The sequence below is a fragment of the Solea solea genome, chromosome 3, assembly GCF_958295425.1.
Source record: "Solea solea chromosome 3, fSolSol10.1, whole genome shotgun sequence".
Lineage (NCBI taxonomy): Eukaryota > Metazoa > Chordata > Actinopteri > Pleuronectiformes > Soleidae > Solea > Solea solea.
In genome coordinates this window covers 15641754-15660662 of record NC_081136.1, presented here as the reverse complement: position 1 = coordinate 15660662, position 18909 = coordinate 15641754, and the positions used below count along the sequence as shown (strand labels likewise).

Sequence of the window (18909 nt, the reverse complement as noted above, 5' to 3'; positions counted from 1 at the left end):
AACTCTTACGGGTATGAGGATATTCTTACTGGAAGAACATTGGAACATTAATACATCTAGTACATATAAAGGGTTATTTATAGAGCTGTACTCACTTCTTATCGTATCTTTCATGAGATGAACCCTGAAAGGCTCCCTAATTCAATTACCATTGCAGAATCATAAGGGCAAAAACCTTTCAGTTCTGCAATGACAGCTCCATCAGTGATGTGGTGCCTCCAGTGTCCTATATGACAATGTTTGCAGAGGATAAGGCCCCATTCAGACCTGGTATTATCATCCATCCTGAGTGCTCCTATCACATGTGGCTAGCCCTCAATACGACTGTTCACCCCCTGGCATTAAAATGCTTCCTTGATGCGTCCTTTATGACCACGATGATCTGACTTCACCCCCCCACCAAGTATTCAAATGCACACTGACGTCATGTCTGTTAACAAGAATAAAATGATGTTTGATGTCAGTGTGAGTGTCTGCATGAGTGATGAGGAGAGAGAAGGAAAAAAGGAGTCACAAGGAGTTCAGGAATCAAAGTACTACTTGCGCTTCTGCACCATGAAATTTTATTGATTGAACTGTCACAAAAAAGGAATCATGTATTGATATGTCTTAATATTGTCCATTTATGTAAGTATTCTTAAAAATGCAGTAGGATGTTGGCTTTGGAGGTGGTCTCTAATGGGCCTTGAGGACAGATTGCATTAGTGCACGCAAGAAAATTGGGCCAAATAAAGTCAGAAACCAGATCAGATCTGAAGACGTATTCAGGATGGATTGGGATCATTCACGCCTGTTATGCAGGGTTGTCCAGACGTGATCACTCAGGACAGAAGTTAGTACCAGGTCTGCATGGGGTCTGAGTTATATCCTCTGTACCCCTCCCTCCTCCGACTGCATTTGTGTCTCTACCCCACACATACACACACAGACATACGCACACACAAACAAGTGACTGCCACCTCCCACGGGACACATTAGCGAGGTAGAGGGATCCAGTTTGTCACTTAATAAAACGACCCACTCAAACAGATGGCTTTGTTCAAACGGCTCCCAACACTTTAAAAGCTGGAGCTGAATCATTGCTGTGGCAAATTAGATACATGAAAGCCCACCTCCCTTTGCGGTGGAAACCAAACACAGAGAAAAACATAAATATTGAATTGTGCCAGTGTTGGTGTGAGACAATCCGCCGAAGGTAAAAAAAAAAATTAAAAAAAGAATAAAAAAAAATGGGGGAGGGGGGTAGAGGGAGATGGAAAATGCTAGACCTTCAGAAATTACGAACATCTGGGCTGATGTTGTCAAATGCTGATGCAAAATAATACAGAGGCTTTCACTTTTCAATAAGCCTTCATTTTCATCTCCCCTTGTTCATTTCTTGTCCATTTATTGATGAATACACAAATCTGGGTCCAATTTGTGTGTGACAATTTAAAAAAAGAACAGTCAAGCAAGAAGTATGAAATTTGGACTTGTTTGTCTTGTTTGTTTTTTCCTCCAATGTCTGGAGAAACAGAAAGAACATAGATAAGTAATTCTAATTGTGCAGGCTTAGTCTGTTAGGTAGTCAGTGCAGTCTATTTGCAAAAAGTTAATTATCTGATAGGATAGGCAGTGGCAGCCACTAACACAGAAAGCCATTCATTCATTCTGTTATCCACTCAGCAATGGAACGATTTATTAAATGGCAGTGCTGCACCAAAATGGCCAGTAGTTATCATGCTGGGGCTGCACAGACTTGAAGAGATGTTTAAAAACGGGAGAAGTGATAAACACTCTTTGGCCATGTCAGCTTACTGCCAATGTGATGCTATTTGCATGTTATGATGTGTAGATACTAAGAGAACATAGATGTGTGTGATTTTCATGCTTCTACCACGTGAACATGTTATGTGCATGGTAAAATTACCAAACTTAGGCTGATGTGACGCCAAATATTGCCATGGCAGCACACGCAGGTGAACATCTACAAAGCTACTGACTTTCCACGACATGTAGCAGAATTCAAAAGATATGGATGGGAAAAGTGGAATGGAAAATCAAATAAGCGACATATTCAACTGGCTCTATTCACGGGAGAATTACACTACGCTTGGGCCTGTCCTATTTCTTTATAGCATAAACTTCACATAATTGTCTTTGCCCTCAACCATGGAGCGGAAAAGCTTGCCTCATATTTGTCTCTGTAGGAGCAGAGATGGATTATGTAGCAAATCATTCCAGGGACTCAGCATTGTATATTTAAACAGACTCTAATTTTATGGATAAGTAGTGCCAAGCCATTTCCGATAGCTGCCAGTTGTCAGGCCATATGAAGTGACACATTCCCTGAACTGTGTTTTCTCAGCCGCTTACAGGCAAACGAGCTCATGCTTCTGCAACCCTGCAAGATGACAACTGGTTTCCTTTCACCGGCTCAGATATCCTCCAAATGTTCCTAAGTTCAGCAAACCAGGTTCACCAAGCTTCTTTTTTTCTTTCCCAGAAAACTAAACACATCTGCAACCAAACACCATCATCCCCACTTGTCTCATACGGTTAAGGGAATACATACCAATTGTTTTTTCTTTTCCTTTTTATGGGGGGGGGGGTAAAATGTCTGGGGGGCCCAAAAAAGGGTTTTCACAGTGCGGTTCTCTTCATCAACGAGCTGTAGTCAGAGCAATCCTCCAAAGGAAAACCTTTTACTGGAACAAAGGATATGCAGGGGAGGTACCACAAACAGTCTCTCAAGGACCAAAGTGACCTTTCACAGGCCACTAATTTCATGCAGCAGTGAGGGAAGGTATTGCATATAAAAGAGTGGGGAAAAGGTACTAACTGAACCCTTCTTGAGATGATAATAATACTAATAAGAGCGCAGAGCGATATTTCAGAAACTCATCAATATTATGTGATAGGAGTGATTCACTTTCACTTTGGATTTTGTGCTTTTAAGCTGCTTACATAAAATGCTGACTTAAAACTGATACCAGTGCAGTATTATTTCTCTTTAATGACTAAAGTGGTATGTGCAGCATTAGCATATACTGCATGCTCATTACGTTATCAAGTCAACTTACTGGCTCCCTATTTAACATGATTTTATGAAAGTCAAAGTTTTCATAAGCACCAATTACCAATAATTTCATTGTTTCAAATCTGTAGCTTCTCAGCTTCTGTATGTATATGTGTATATATACATATACATATGTGTGTGTGTATATATATATATACATATATATGTATATTATGTGTATAATGTGTATATATGTGTGTGTGTCATAATGCCACATTATTGTCACGACTGATTACATTTGCATTATTATTCTCAGAGTTAGTCTTAATTAAATTTTAATTAGTTTGTTTTACATTCACTAAGTGACATGCAATACTGCCGGATAACATATTAGCTGTGCATTAGTGGGTTGTTTTTGTCACCTTCCCATTATTAATATGTCTCCAGCTAAACCACATGCAGTAAATCTACGATCTAAGGTCTTTGAATTCTTAATTATAAACCCCCTGTAGAAAACAGTTTGGTTTGTGCGGTATGTCTTTGAAGAGCTGCAGATGGGAAACAAATGAAGCCGGGTGGTATCAGGGTCAGTCTGATGGATAGGGGTGTTCACTTGGAAATAATATTGTAATGTCACCCCAGGAGCAAAAAACAACAACCCTCAGGGGACATAATTAAAATAATCCTGTGAAATGAAGTGCTACAGATCACTTTTGAAAGGCTCTTTCTTGACATGTATGGACGTTTGGGATGATTCATGGGAAGATGACGAGAAGTGTAGTGGATGACTCTTCATGCGCTTGTGTGTCTGTTTACAGTGTGTGGGTGTTACTGGACACTTTGAGCCACATTTTAAGGTGCATTCATCTTCATTCTCATCATTCATCTGTTATTAATGGGATTGTCAAATTGCTGGATAAATTGTTAATTAACTGTGAACTTTGAAAATATTTTTTCCATTGAAATCCACAACTTCACAACAAGTAAAGGAAACCACAGATGGCTGTTGGGATTGCTTTTGGGGGGGGAGTAACTGCCAGGAAGAGAAGAACTTCAAACAACAGGGAGTTGTGTGCTTGCAACTGTTGATAGCACCATGAAAATCATAATTGTGATGAAATAGACTTAGTAGAGTTGTTTACTTCCGATTGTGCTTCCATGAGTGATTTAAAAGGGTATTGTGTCATGTTTTCTGAGAGGCAGGATGGGGGGGAAAAGTGTGGTAGATTCCTCAAGACAAGAATCCTCCTCGGGGTACAAGACTGTTGGGGAGCTGCGATGTGGCCTGTGGACTGATGGTGTTGATTATGTGTCACTTCTTCAGTCTTTTCAGCCTTCGCCAAACTGAGCCTCAGTTGACGGAGTGAGAGGGTACACAATGCTGCTGTCCTTGGGTCTAAATGTTTGCTAGCAGTAATGGGCTTTAGTGAATGTGTGTGGTTCTTCTGTATTAAGCATATGTACATTAGCATTCGTGAATGTGGATAGAAATACTCGACGGATACATTTTCATTGTGGATCTGTGCTTATGCATTTGTGAGAGGAGAGTGTCACACTGATTCTGAATCTGCCACTTCGGAAGCAGAAATTTCCCTGAAAAATATAAAGACCTATTGATCTACTGCTCTTTTTCACAGTCGCCTGAATTATTCCAAAAGCACAACTGTGACTAATGGCTGAGGCTATTGACTTTTAATGTGGAGTCGTGAAACTGTGATGGAGAGAGTAAAAAGCAACTGACATTGTCACAAATGCCAGACAGAGGTACTATGGTCGCCGGTAACTTATGACTTCATCTGTTTTCTCACATAGATTAAAGGTTGAATAGTGAGCCGACACACTGGTTAAAAATGATTGTTATATTCATGAATATTCTAGGAACTGTAGTGCACTTAACCACAATGATTTCATCTTCTTTCTTTTTTTTTTAGCCACTTTCATCACTGCATGAATGGAATGTCTTTCCATTATTTTGTCATGGGCTTTGTTTCTCTCCACCATGTACTGTGCTGTAAGAATTGAACATTAAGATATGACTACAATGCAACTTCTATGTATCCTGCGTAATGTGGCACAATTTGTATTTATATTTAAATACTTCACTCACAGTGAAAAGGTCCCCATTAATTAATGTTTCAGTAAAAGGAACTCTAAAATCCCCTTATTGGCAGAATAATTTCATTCATATCAGTTCTCCTTGGTGTGTCTTAGGAGCAGATATTTTCACTCTGCAGCATGTAAGGCCAGTCTGCTGCCATTAATCATTCCACAGGTGCAGAAGCTTTGTCAGAACCCATACGTCCCTTTGCCATTTCAACCTGGGAGGAAAATGGAATGGTAGGGAGGAAACAGAGAGGTTGGGTGAACACGTACCTAAAAAACAATTTCCCCTTCTCTTCTTCTTCTGCACTGAATTTGTCAGGAAGGAGAACCAAGTCCAGATTAATTATATTCCATTTTGTAGTCATCTTCGTTTTTTCCTTCCTCCATGACTCTTTTCTTTGTGTTGCCTACAGTCCTTACAGCCATTCTAGTACCATTTATCACACTGCCATCTCGGCAGTGCCTTCCCCCTTCCTTGCTGGGAAGCCATTAGAGCATCTCTGCATCGCAGCAGCCAGATTGCATTCCGGTCCCCACTCCTGACATTTATCATCTTTTGTCCTAACTTTTTATCTGCCCCTGCCCTGTGTGAAGCCTTATCAGTGGTGCCCACTATCATGAAACACTAGGAGGTGAGACTGAAGTAAATAACCTAATTAAACCTAGCAAAAAAGGACAAAGGTGAATAACACACATGAGCTTTTTGTGACAATGCCAGTGGAGGAAGACTCACAGATGGCAAAGAGGAAGTCAATGCAGTGATGTGGCATGATGCCAATACCACCTTCTCATCTCAGTATTTATAGTTCTCCTACTGGTGCTGTTGTTTTGTCCAACAATTTACTCCGTGCGTAATTTGGAACAACATAGCACATAATAGTTTATTTTTATTTTGACAAAGCACTGATTATACATAAAGAAGCGTGAATGAGTCTGTGAAAAAAGAAAAAAAACTCCTGTATTACAGGGAAATACTTAATCTCTGTGGTAATGCCTAAACATTGAATAGTGGATCTGTAATGGATCTCTTTTTCTTTTTTATTATTAGGCAAAACTTTGATCAGTGTCATTAGGGACAAAATGAAGAATACCACGCATCATACTTATCGACACAGTGCTGCAAACAATATTGAGTCAATACAGCAAAATGTCAGGAGTGTTTTAGTGACCAATTATTAATCCATATCAAGCTGGGGTAGACAATTTAATTATCACCTATTCAATATCTCCAAATCTAGTACAGATGTAGAACAATGGAAATATCTGCTGTCTGAGAAGCCCTGTGTTCGGGGAGAAAAGAGGCAGCTGGAAGCAGTAGTGGGTCTGCAGTAAACGTGAATACCGTTTCATGCATGCACGAACAAGGGCACATGCTGTGTATGTATTACGGGAAGAATAAAAAGAAGTAGATGTGGAAGGTGAAAAACTATTTTCTCTTTTGCAGTTGTACAATTTTCTGGAGGCGTTTCTACAACATTTAGTGCCAGTATGTGGCCACTTTGACTTAGTTTTTGCTCATTAAGTGACTTCGACACAATTTTTTCTTTTCTCTTGTTATGCTGTTACTAGCGCTGTAAAGTCCCAATCGACTGCTCTACTTATGAGTCCATATGTTCTGGTTTCGACTCAAATTCTGATAAGTCGACTTGTTGCCGTGTTAATTTCATACAGTCTATGGTTAATTTGATTTCATCTGGAGGTATGTACCAAGTGCTAATGGGGGTGTTTTCAGAGCACCCCTGTTCCACAGGTAACAACGTGTCTTCAGAGAACACCCCCCTTGTTTTCAGTATGTTGGATTAGCCCAACCCACAAGAGGCAGATAGAGTACATCCGGTAGTTTTATTTAATTTTGAGCTACAGTCAGTCCTCCTCTAACATCTGTGTCAAAGACATCGGCAGTGTGGCAGCATTTTACCAAAATAGATGGCGATAAAAAAAGTCAAATGAAAAGTTTGCCAGCGACAGTTTGCATATCAAAGCTCTAACACACAATATCATATAAAAACGGTAAGCTAACTTGTCTGTGTTATGTTGCTCAGTCCATTTTGAGTACATGATCATATCATTAGCATATTTCATAATCTCCTATGAGCTCCTATGTTCAATTTTGAGTCGAAATTTCAGGGCTTCAGTCGACCAAGAATTTCTTTGGTTGATTACAGCCCTAGCTGTTACCACAGGCAACCTTGACTTAACATATAATTCTGTGTTTATTACTGCAGTTGTATAAAATGCAAACTTTGTCGTTTACTAGCAGGGCTCAAAAGCCAATACCTGATGTGGGGGTGGTGGACTGCTGAAAATGGGCTATGAATTAAAAAGAATTTGTAGCTTTTTGTGCAGCATTTTTTGAACAATTTCCTTTAATATTCTATCATTGGCAGTAATATTGCTTACTTACTGTGAGTGCTCTCTGTTCTCAGTGCTGCCCAAATTATTACCCCCATTGTACCTGAAACAAACTATCTCAAATAATGTCAGTCAAGCCTTTGTGCCTGTGATGAAACAACATGAATGCTGTGTAGAGGCTCTCATGGATTACAAAGATGCCGCACAATAAAGCATGGCAAACAAAAGTGGCCTTCTTCCATGAGATAGCAGTCCTCCTAAGATAATAATTCACTCTCAAAATTATGTTTTCCTTCTATTGTTTGCTGTTATTGTGACTCCCATTTCTATCCCTGAATCACTGTAGTCACCAAGCAACCAATTGATTACTATTAATTTGCCTGGACCTGGTTTATATTTTACTGCTTATTGCCTTTAACAGAATATTGCATTAGCTGCTCAGGTATTTTTTTTTTTTTACCCACAATTTAGTATGAACCTGCATTATTTTTTCCCTTTTTAGTCTTTGTTTCATATAATATTTATTATACCATTGGATTTTTCCACAGTTGGTCATTCAGTCAACATAAAACGTGGTTGGTGAATTAGGTTCAGTGAGAAGCACTAGCACTTGCTGTCACTGATGACGTTCTTGCTATGAGATAATCTGTAGCTTTTGATTTAATGAGATTCCAGTTACATACCAAGAAGCTGCTGTGCATGTTTGTAAACATGACCCCTATTGGGGAAATTATCATACAGTAGGTGCATTGTGAACAGCTAATATCATAGTTACTGGTTTCATTAAATGTCAGGAGCCTAATCACAATAGCAGGATTGAAGTTGTCGGCTCATGGATTATTTTTTTTCCGAAAATACCTTTGTACTCTTGAGAAAAATAAACCCCTGAATCCCAAATTAGCATTCCCATTCCTCCATTAATATCACCTCATATGGTTTGAATGCCTTTGACAGTCAATCAGTCAATGATTTAGTCAATCTACAATTAAGCTCTTCCTCTCCCATGTTTCACACTTTTCCATATACTTTCTTAATCTCTCAGTGGCTCATTGTATAATGCAATTTCAGGACTCTGGCAGCTTAAACACATACTGCTGATCATATTTTTATTGAATTCATTTATTTTATAATCAAAGTGTCTTTCCCATAACTGTGACTGTCTTCTGTGGAAAGAGTGTTTTTTTTTTTTTTTATAATGTGCACATAGCACATTATCGAGGCAGACATCACGGTGTATAGTTATTCTTAGCATGGGTCAAAGTGGATTTTCCAGACCATCTGATCAGTGGTGCTCCTTGGCAGTAATGGCGAATGAAAGCATATTATTACAGATATGCCATATTGTCCATCTCTTGGGTCCATTAGATGCGGAGTATGTGTGTGGAGAACACAATACTATTTTTATACATACAGTACATACTGATTATTATGTGTTACCTTTACTGCCAGAGGAGTGAAGCTAATATCATATTCTGTGCACATTGAGCTACTGTATGTGAACTACACATGCAAGACTACATTTAACTGCTTTATACAATCATATAATAATTCAAATCATCTGCCATTATTTAGTTTTTGTATGTATTTATAACATCTGCTCATTACATCGGATAAAGATGAAAAGCTATTTGCAGTATCAGGAGTCACTTTATCGGGAGTATCTTATCTAATCGTGTCTAACCAGGCTGTCCAGTAACCTTGTTCACTGAGTAATGTCTCCCGAGTTTTTCATTCTCCTCCCACTGGACTTGGCATAATTTGGCCAAAGACACAAATAAGGCTGCCCCTGTGGGACTTAATGGCAAAACTACAGCTTATCCATTCTACAGACAACACTCCTTGAATAATCACAACGGGGGGAAAACTCAGCCAATTAAATGGCACTGTGTAATGAGAGGCAACACATCATGCAGTGTGAAATTTCGGTTTTACACAGGCAGTGGAAGGAAGGAGAGTGAGCCAGTAAAATGGAATCACTACAAGTGTCCCTGGTAATGTGCTGTTTTTCCTAGATACAAGAGACACAGGGCAGAGAGCAGGAAAGTCCTTTTTGGAAGGCATACTTATTGAAATCCACATCAAGACTCATCAGACTAAAGAAGACGTAAAAGTAGAGAGATGATTGAATAACAGATCACTGCAAATTGAGGGAATCCAACATAACCCATGTAAGACCCCAAATTTTGTGATGAAATATGTGCGACTGAATGTTGACCTTCATATGGTCTATGGTAGATACATAGATAAGGTTTTGCCAATCAAGGCAAATTAATATTGTCAAGTGTCAAGATGCCTCTCTGTTGTGCATAAATTATTTATCCCTGACTTGAAATATCTCCAGTTGTGCCTTGTGTCATGAAAAGGATTGTAGCAATTAATTTGTTGATGAGAGAATGTCAAGTGGCATGAAAGACAGTATCAAGGGAATATTAAAGCTAAAGAGAAACAGATGTCGTGATCGGTGCTGTATGAACAGCAATCATAAATGTCCAGGGACCCTTAGGTAATTTTGTTTATGTATATGTGTGTGTGTGGGAAAGCATTGTACAAGTTCCACCTGGTGATGGAATGGGTACTGCATCGTTAGAAACAAGAGCTTGGCTCTGTTTCAACTGGAGAAGCCCATTGGTCTGGCTGTGGTGTGCGAGAGCATTTCCTCCTCTCAATGACAGCTTCCATTCTCATTTGCCATAACTAATAAACCGCACCAAAGCTGTGTGTCACAATAAATCTCTGCTCCACAAATGACATGACTCACTAGATGGTGCAGAGGAGCCAAAGAGGGAGTGTTTGCACAGTGTTTGCTCATGTGTCTGCGTGTGTGTGTGTATGCCAAAGAGACTGTTAATGAGTGAATAAGCGAAAAAGCAAATAAAGTGAGAGGCTAGTGACAGATGTAGTGTGTGGAAGAGTATTAGGTGAGAAAGACGGCTCTCCTAAGACAGACTTTGAGCACTCACTCCATCACTCCACCAAATGTAAATCATCTGTGACAAGAGGAGCTTAGGGCATAAAGATTCCCAATCGGCATCAAGTACTGGAGAGTGCTGTGGGTAAGAAGGTGGGAATTTAAGCTTTCTGGCTGGGACTGAGAGATTGCCCTGAGGCACTCCATGGAGATGAATGGTTTAGACCATTAACCCCACCGCAAAATCTCCACGTACCCCACAGGCACACAAATGTGTTGCGCTGAAAATCAGTGCAATGTCTCGCACTCTCAAGACCCCTGGTGTGAGACCAAAAAGCTCCAGCCTAGGGCCAGGTGTTAACCACATGGACCAACTTGCACAAACACACACACACACACACTTGTATACGCACACATTCAGCAGTTAACACAATTAAAAAGAAAAGAAAAAAAAAACACACCTTTATGATTAAACCAGTGTGTGCTTGCTAATTTTAAAATGAAAAGGAAGGAAACTATCTGTACACCTTAGAGCCCCCGCTGAAAGTATATGTAATGCCAAAAATGTTTTAGGCCAATCAGCCTTCATCCCATCCTAAAAGATAATTATACAACTATAATAAATAATAAATCCTACCATCAAGCAGGCTCTGTCATCATGTATGTCATCTTTGACTCATATGGTATCTTACTGAAAGACATATACTTATCAACATGTTCTGAAACCACTCTCTGTTCATAATCACTGAAAGTGGCACAACATCATACAATGTGTGCTCAAGTCCAGGGACGGGAGATAAAACAGCGAGAATGCATTAAGGTCAACGGCAAATAAAAGTGAAAGAGGAAAAAAAATCATGTTGGTGTCATGTTGACTAATATTTGTGTAAAAAAAAAAAGTAAAAGGGTTTAATTAATCTTTTTTTTGCTGTTACAATCTATGAGTTTAAAAACATCTTAATTCAGACGATCCCCACTATGACTGTGACCTTCCTGTCTGTTTTTGTTTAACGTCTGTCTTTTGATATGCACTCTTGCTCTTCATTGTACACGGCAGTAAAACATAATCTATGCAGTGAGCACTGATGTATTTCAAACTTGAGTGGTCCAGTAATCCCATTGCTGCAGCTACAGCATTAATCTATTAATTGCACCGTCACTGTGGCAATGTCATAAAATGCCGGTGCTGTTACACAGTTCACTGACAGTGTATTAATGGTGATCAAATTTAGTTCATATGCCAACACAGCCAGACTCAAACCCATGTGTAAGCCAAACAGATGCAAAACAGCAGCTATTATACTCCCACCTAATGTACTGATCCTAACTTCTAAACCATGCTACTAGGTACTGTTTGTGTTTGTCTGTGCATGTGTGCAAAAAGGAGAATATAAGTTAAGGAACATAGTCTAGTTTAGACATGAACCTTGTTTTTTTGCCATTTAAATTGCTAAAATGACAGTGAAGGTGGTGCTAGATGCATATCATAGATGGACACTGTTGTTCCATGTAGAGGTATTCAAAAACTATGGATTTTGAGATGACGCATTCTGGGTTTTTGATGATTGCCACTCAAATGGATTTGCAGTTTAGCTCACACAGTGCTTTTGTCTTGTCAATATCCCCACTCTGAGACATGACTGGTTCAGTAGGGTGGAATTGCCCCACCATTTTCAAGTCGATGTGTCTTGGAGACATAAGTGCACTTAGACATAGCATTAGAGGCACAGGGCTTTCCTTTAATTACTGGCATCTGGTCCTGCACAATATCTCCATACTGTATGTGACTATTTGCTTTTCTTTGGTGGGCGGGTCAGAAGTCTGCTGAAAATTGCTTGTCTTTTGTGTGATTCTGTGGTCTAAGTGCACAGCAAAATTACTGCAATCCATAGATGAAACTAATGGCTTTAAATAATACACTTGGGAGTAGTTGCCAGAGAAATCAGCATTCATGGAGTTAATCATGGGTCTCATACAACCTTTAAACATAGTTGCACAGCATATTGTTGACAATGAGTCAGTTCAGGCCTTTTTAGCCAAAGAATAACAGCATGACTACTCATTTTGTTCAACCTGTGAGCTAGAAACGTCTCGCATGGCACTGATGACATTGTTTTTTCCTCATTTTACCAGTTTTCCAAACATTGGCACAGTGATTAAGTGCTGGCACAGATGGCCAAAGGTGTTCTCACCACATATACTCGAGGTGTTAACATCATGCAAACCCTTTTGTCTCTGGAGACGTTGATTCTGGTTTTAAAGATGTAGTCCTGGAACCCACATTTTGAAATGAACGAGTGGAGCCGACAATGAGATTTCCACTTGAGCAGTGTCCGGCAGAATGATAAACGAGTTGGCAGACTGAAAAATTGCAGTGATTTAAAGTTGGATTAAAACAGCTATGAGTTCTGTTCACCTCTCACTTAAATATCGTTCTCTGTGGCTGCATAAGCACGCATGCTCTATTTGTTTATCAGTGTGTCTAATTCAGTGCAAGCAATGTGTGGGGTGGTGCATGTGGGATACAGCTCTTTAGTGTACACAGTGTGTGTTCATGTGTGTGCATGTACTTGAATTAGTGTGTGTGTGGGTTTTATGTTAGCACTGTGTGGGTATGAGTGTAAAAGGGAACAGAATAGCGTCAATTTAAATCAAATTAGCATGCAGGCAAATTAAGCAGAGGGATTTAATTTGAGCTGTTGTAAAAATGCTAATTCCAGTACCGCCCGGAAGCTCATATGCAAATATTACACTATTTTACAATAATTCATATTAGGCCAGGCATGCATAAAACACACATTACAGCCTGATGTCATCTGGGGAATAGAGTATCATTAGCTCTTGGACTTGCTACAAGGTGATCTTGTTTAGGGGGTATGTGTGCATGCAAATCTGTGACTTTTCCATTCATCTTTATATGTGTCAACAACGTAATTGCTTTGTTGCATTTTATGATAATATTTGTCACTGTCTCTATCGGTGCTCCTTATATATGTACTTCTTTGTCTCAACATGTCTCTCTGTGATTTCTCACTGTACCAGTATCCGGCCAACACTAGAAATTGTATTTATGATCTCACAAAATATTAGATCCAACTGGCAAACACTACCAACCTAAGCACTCCTTATAGAGCAATATGCCCATTAGGTGTAACTTGCTTGTGTTGTCTAATTAGTTAAGCAATTAAAAAAAAAAAAAAAAGGTAAGAATCCAATGTTAGCTCTGTGAAAGAGGTGAGGGAGAATATCTCTAATTATTGAACACACATAAAGACATTTAAGTTGAAGAGTAAGTCATTTCCCTCTGCTATTTTCACACTGCAGTGGCTCAAACAAAAATGCTGCATCAATATGCAATTTGCTGTTTTAGACGATGCTGGCTCAGAATGATTGCACATGCATTAGATGCTCGTGGATGCTGTGCGCATGTGCATGCCTCTGTATACACAGCTGCCTGTAAATAGGCATAAGTGAGAGAAATTGGGTTCAGGTGTCAACATCTTAATGTATTGAGAGGCTGGTGGAGCCTGTCGATACCCATTTTAAATGTTTAAGTGAAGCGTGCTGGCTCACTGGGACCCACCATGCCATCCACCGTTAATGGTAGGAATCAGTTAAAGACCGTTAAGGCCAGGATATGACATGGTCCACCACAGCAAGTAGTATGGCAGGAGTGCTTTTTAAGTGATTTTCCCCCTACAAATGTAACTCAGCAGATTGTCAGTCTGTTTTCTTCAGTTATTTTTTTTTTTGATATGTGTGTGTTCTTTGGGGTGGGGGGGGGGAACAAAGTCTCACAGCAATCAGCAATTTTCAGTTTTGCCCTTCAGCCAATTCTGGTAATCTAGCGCAATGATTATAGTTGATGTGTACAGACTGTGACTCAATCACAAAAGGGATCCGGTGGAAAACCTTTGTTTTAGCTTCATATCAGTGTGAAACAATCAGGTAAGTTATTAAGTGGCAATATACACAGTAAAGCCTCAGCCTGCCTCCTCACTGACCAGGTGGAAATGTTAAATAATTCCAATACTCCTCTCAGACTTCGATATTTCCTTTTTGCATTACCGTTCAGCAAAACACAGAGGCATTGTTTGTTGCCTCTCTGCTCCTCCTCTCTTGCACGCTGTCCTTTTGGCTAACTGGGGACAATTATGCTCCTCTTTCAAGCGATTGCCAAGCCCAATTTGCCACACAAATTAAATGGGACACATTTGAAGAGTGGGGGGACAGGGTGAAGGGAAAAAAAATTAAAAAAATGAGAGAGAGCAAACCAGAAAGAGGGCCAAAGAAAAAACAATGATGAATTGAAAACACACCAACAGACCATAAAGAGAAATGACTACACAAAAAAAGTATTCTATTATGTTCCTCCCAGCTACATAGAGGTCTCATTTGGTGGCATTTCAATTAGCAAATTAACAAAAATGTATGTTTACTAGGGGGCCTGATTGGCATTTTTCTTGAGAGGGCTGCTGTGTCCACTGTATGGGGTAGCGAGTGGGACTGGCTATGAGCATCGTGCCATCTGTTAAGCAGGCCGACTCAGCCATTTTCTGCTCCTGCATGTCTCATATCCTCCACCATATCCACAGCCAGAGGCTGCCTCATACCCAAATGGATCCAGAGCACCAACAGAGGGCAGCTTTCCCTTTGCAGTCAGATTTAAAGTACCGAGGGGGTTAGTGTGGAGCTTTTGGTCCTCATTGCGAATCACAGATGGGGAGAGAGAGAGAACCCCAGAGTGTCTGGGTTGCCTACAAATATGCAGCAGCACATTAGAGGAAATTAAGGAGCTTCTGTGTTGTTGGGAGGGGCTATTGCACTGCTTCCAAACAGCTAGGGGTGAAGGTGGGTTGTAGACAAAAATGCAGGCAGAAAAGCAATAGAAAGAAAAGACCAAATGGCAAATAAGTAGAAAAAAAGGCAAATAACAAAACAATAAAAAAGAGTTTGGATGGAGAGGAACAGCATGCTCAAGAGGGAGAGCAGGCAGGGACTAAGTAGAGCAGGGGTGTCAAATTTAGTAACAGAGGGGGCCGGTATTAAAAATTGTATCCTAGTCAAGGGTCAGATGAGGTCAAACAACAAAAACTGCCGAACAAATGATTTTCCATTGTCCATTTTCATCTGTCTTGCCTGATTTCCTGCACAAAGCCCAAACAGGCCTGTCGTCACATGTATCTTAGCCAATAATTTGCTGTGATAATTTCTACTAGATGTATAAAGCTAAAAGAGAGGGAGCCAAATACAATTGAGGGACTGAGTGAGACCCCATTATAACCCCCCTCTGGTTCTGGCTCTGTGTTTTCAAAGTCCACATTTAATTTGAGGAAGTGTGGTACTAAAAAGCTGTAAAGCCATAACATACTTTCTCGCGATGCGGCCCACGGGCCTTGAGTTTGACAGTCTTGAGCCTGAATCAGTTCTGACTTCAGGCACACAGGTCATCCCTGTGAGCTCGGTGATTCCCCCACACGCCCCCTCGATCATTAACAGACAACAACTGTGGCTACCTCCATGATAAGTTTGTTTTGGCTTTGAAATGATGACCCGGCACAGCTGTCTAAGTAGGGTATGGGGGCATCAGCAGCTGCTAACAGGCAAAGGAAGGAAATTAATGGGGGAGTTTGGGGAATGGTGAGCAAAGAGGTGTCAAGATGTGGGGGCTGCTGTCTGCACTCCAATGTGACTCTGCAATGTCTGGACATACAGTAATACAGTGAGGAGAGGTTTTTTTTCTCAATTAATGCTGTGATGTTAGCTTATGCTAAACTGTGGAAGACGGTGGTTTCTGAGAAGATAGCTTCTCAACAGCTCCCTCAACAATAACGTTTATCGACCATTTATGCCGTTTTAGGAGGGTCCCGTAATTAAATTGTGTCAATAAATTCCAGAGCTGCACATAAAATGGGGGCTAAACGAGGAATACATTTCTCCATTTGCCTCTCCCCTGCTGTGAGACATATGTAGCGGTAGGCAGAGAAGAAAAATAAAACACATTGGAGCAGATTGCAGGGAATGTTTCTCAAGCACAAAGTTGAAATTCTCACCCATCAATTTGACTTTGCGTGGCGCCGTTGTATATGACCTTGGGTGAAAGATCCCTTCATTCAGAGATCTTCAGCTGAACTGAGGGGGTTTCAGTTGGTGCAAAGGGAGCAATAAAACTTTTATTCATCCCTCTGTGACTCCAGAGGCTTAATGATTCATGGATCTTTGTGTAAAAAAAAGAGAAGGTGGCAAAGAAGGGGTGCTGTGGAGCAGGACCAGAACTCAATGAGGTTTGAAAACTGTTGTCACACTTCAATGGACAGGTGTCTGATGTCAAGTAACTCAATTCCAAAGACTTCTCATCATGAGATTCTCGGGGAAAGGCCTGAGTGTTTATGGTTCACAAGACAGTTTTTGTGGTAAAAAAAAAAGAAAAAAGTTGAAAAACAGGGACCTGAGCATTTGGGAGATGAGGAGATAAATGTCATAGGGATGTGTCTGTGGGTTGGTGTGTCCTTACATGGGTGTGGAAAAAGACTACTATTTGCCAGAGTTTGACTGGCACAGGATCCTGATATTGATATGTTTAAACATATCTTTGATGTAAATGTGTATATAAGTACCTATTTTTTTTTTTTAGGAAAATGTCTTTTAGAAACAAACGGGAAAAACATTTTTTTTCAATTTTATTACCATAACCAATACAGATTTGATATTTCATCCCTAATTTCCATGTGTCCCAAAGCAGGCCTTAGAAAACGCTTGATAAACTTTTGTCGAGTGAAATTTCTTAATCACATTTATTATATAGAGACTTTTTATGTAACTTTTTTTTGACACAATCAATTGACGAAAAAAGAAATACCCCCTCTACCACCCCTCCCCAACTCAGCAGGGCACAACACTCAAGGCCCAAAAGAAAACCAATAGTTCACTTACTTTCAGAGTCAGCGAGGTGGAGGAGCAGACCCAGGACGAGCAGCAGTGGCAGCAGCAGCGTGGGCCTGGCCCTGTGCATGGTGGGACAGCTTGGCACCAGCATGCTTTGGCAACCTCAGTGGCACTGGCTCACAGAGCCCTGTGAGTCAGTCTGGTCTGATTTCTCAGATGCAGGGTATTCACAGCCTATGCAAGGAAAGAAGGGAGAGGAAAAGGGAGAAGGAAGGAGGAGGGAAGAAAAAAAAAGAGAAAGAATGAATGAAACAAAGCTGTTTGGCTCCACGGGTTTTATCTATCCCTGCACATTTTTGACATACCCCCACACAGCCTCGGCTAGAGCTGACAGAGGATAGGAAGAGGCTGATGTGCTCACGGGGTATGTACTGACAGTTCTCTAAATGGAATAGTCACTTCACACAATGTGTGTGCATTTGTGCATGAGAGGGAGAGAGATAGTGAGTGCAAGAGAGAGCAAGAGGAACCACACTGATGAAAGGGTAAAGTAATAAGATTTTGTCTTCACAGCTTTAGTCACGAACACCAATTAGAAAAACGCTGCATAACAAGAGTACATTTTTACATCATCCTCAGATCAGTGTTGAGTGTTTCACATGAGGAACGACTGTCACATGTAGAAACAATCGACCCATGTTCATTCAAACTGAACGCTCATTCATACTTGAGTTTGGCGTTGGTAAATAAGTTTGTAAATTCAGCGATATCTCAAGAATTCAAGCCCAATTAAAGTTACAAATGCCAAGCTCTGGTGTAGTCTCATGTATACTTTCTATCAATTAATCTGACGCACATTTATATTTCTTACACCACATTTAGTCCACATCAACTGTTTTATTAGCTCTCAGAGCCTAAATGTTTTTTTTATCTGGTTGTTTTTCTTTACCACACACACACACACAGAAGCATTTTGTCTTTAAGTGCCGGTCAAAGTATTAAAAACAGATAAGACAGTGTCTAATTGTTGCCATTAATGTGTTAGACTTTTATCAAAAAGAGCCACAACATGGCTGTGAAAATCAATGTGATACAGTGAGCTAGTATTTGCAGAAGCCTATCCCCAGTCATCCATTTGTTTAAGCCAAAGCTTGATCCTTAGTGATGGATGCTCTGCGGTAGTCTTCAGCTTGTAACACAGCTCCCGGCTAATCCGAGTGTGCGAGCTTTGAAGACATACTGTACTTAGTAGGCTCGCAAGTTTGCCTGCATTGTTCTGCAGGATGTTGCTGTTGTTTCAGCTGCGGCGCTTGGTTGAGACGGACCAGTTCACGTCTTGTGCACCATGACATTTCAGATATTTTACGTACCATGAGATCAAACACACACTTGTCAGAGACCGTAAAGTCTTTGAGTTCTACAGTTTTAGAACGTCCCTATTCAAGCAACAGCAACTTTGCGTATACATGCTTTTGCTAGAAATAATATTTTATTGGACTTTTTATCTGCAAATTGGACCGCCACCGAATAAAGGAGGGAAAAAAAAAGGAGAAACAACCCCGCAGCCCAATCAGTAGGCCCAACGATGACAAAGTGCCTCATTTCCCTGTTACCAATCATCCTCTTTCTCGCTCTTACCTCGCCGCCTTTGATTTCTGTGGGC

General features: G+C 40.3%; 1 protein-coding gene across 35 annotated transcripts in view; it reads right to left on the bottom strand.

Annotated features, from left to right (window-relative positions):
• LOC131456742 (receptor-type tyrosine-protein phosphatase delta-like) overlaps nucleotides 1–18909 on the bottom strand; it is a 316523-nt gene that overhangs the window by 72637 nt on the left and 224977 nt on the right. For all 35 annotated transcript variants that reach the window (XM_058625309.1, XM_058625322.1, XM_058625315.1 and 32 more), the window contains one exon: nucleotides 17295–17480. In XM_058625309.1, coding sequence (XP_058481292.1) covers nucleotides 17295–17397 — 103 coding nt within the window. In that variant the 5' untranslated portion in view covers nucleotides 17398–17480. The remainder of the gene's footprint in view (nucleotides 1–17294; nucleotides 17481–18909) is intronic.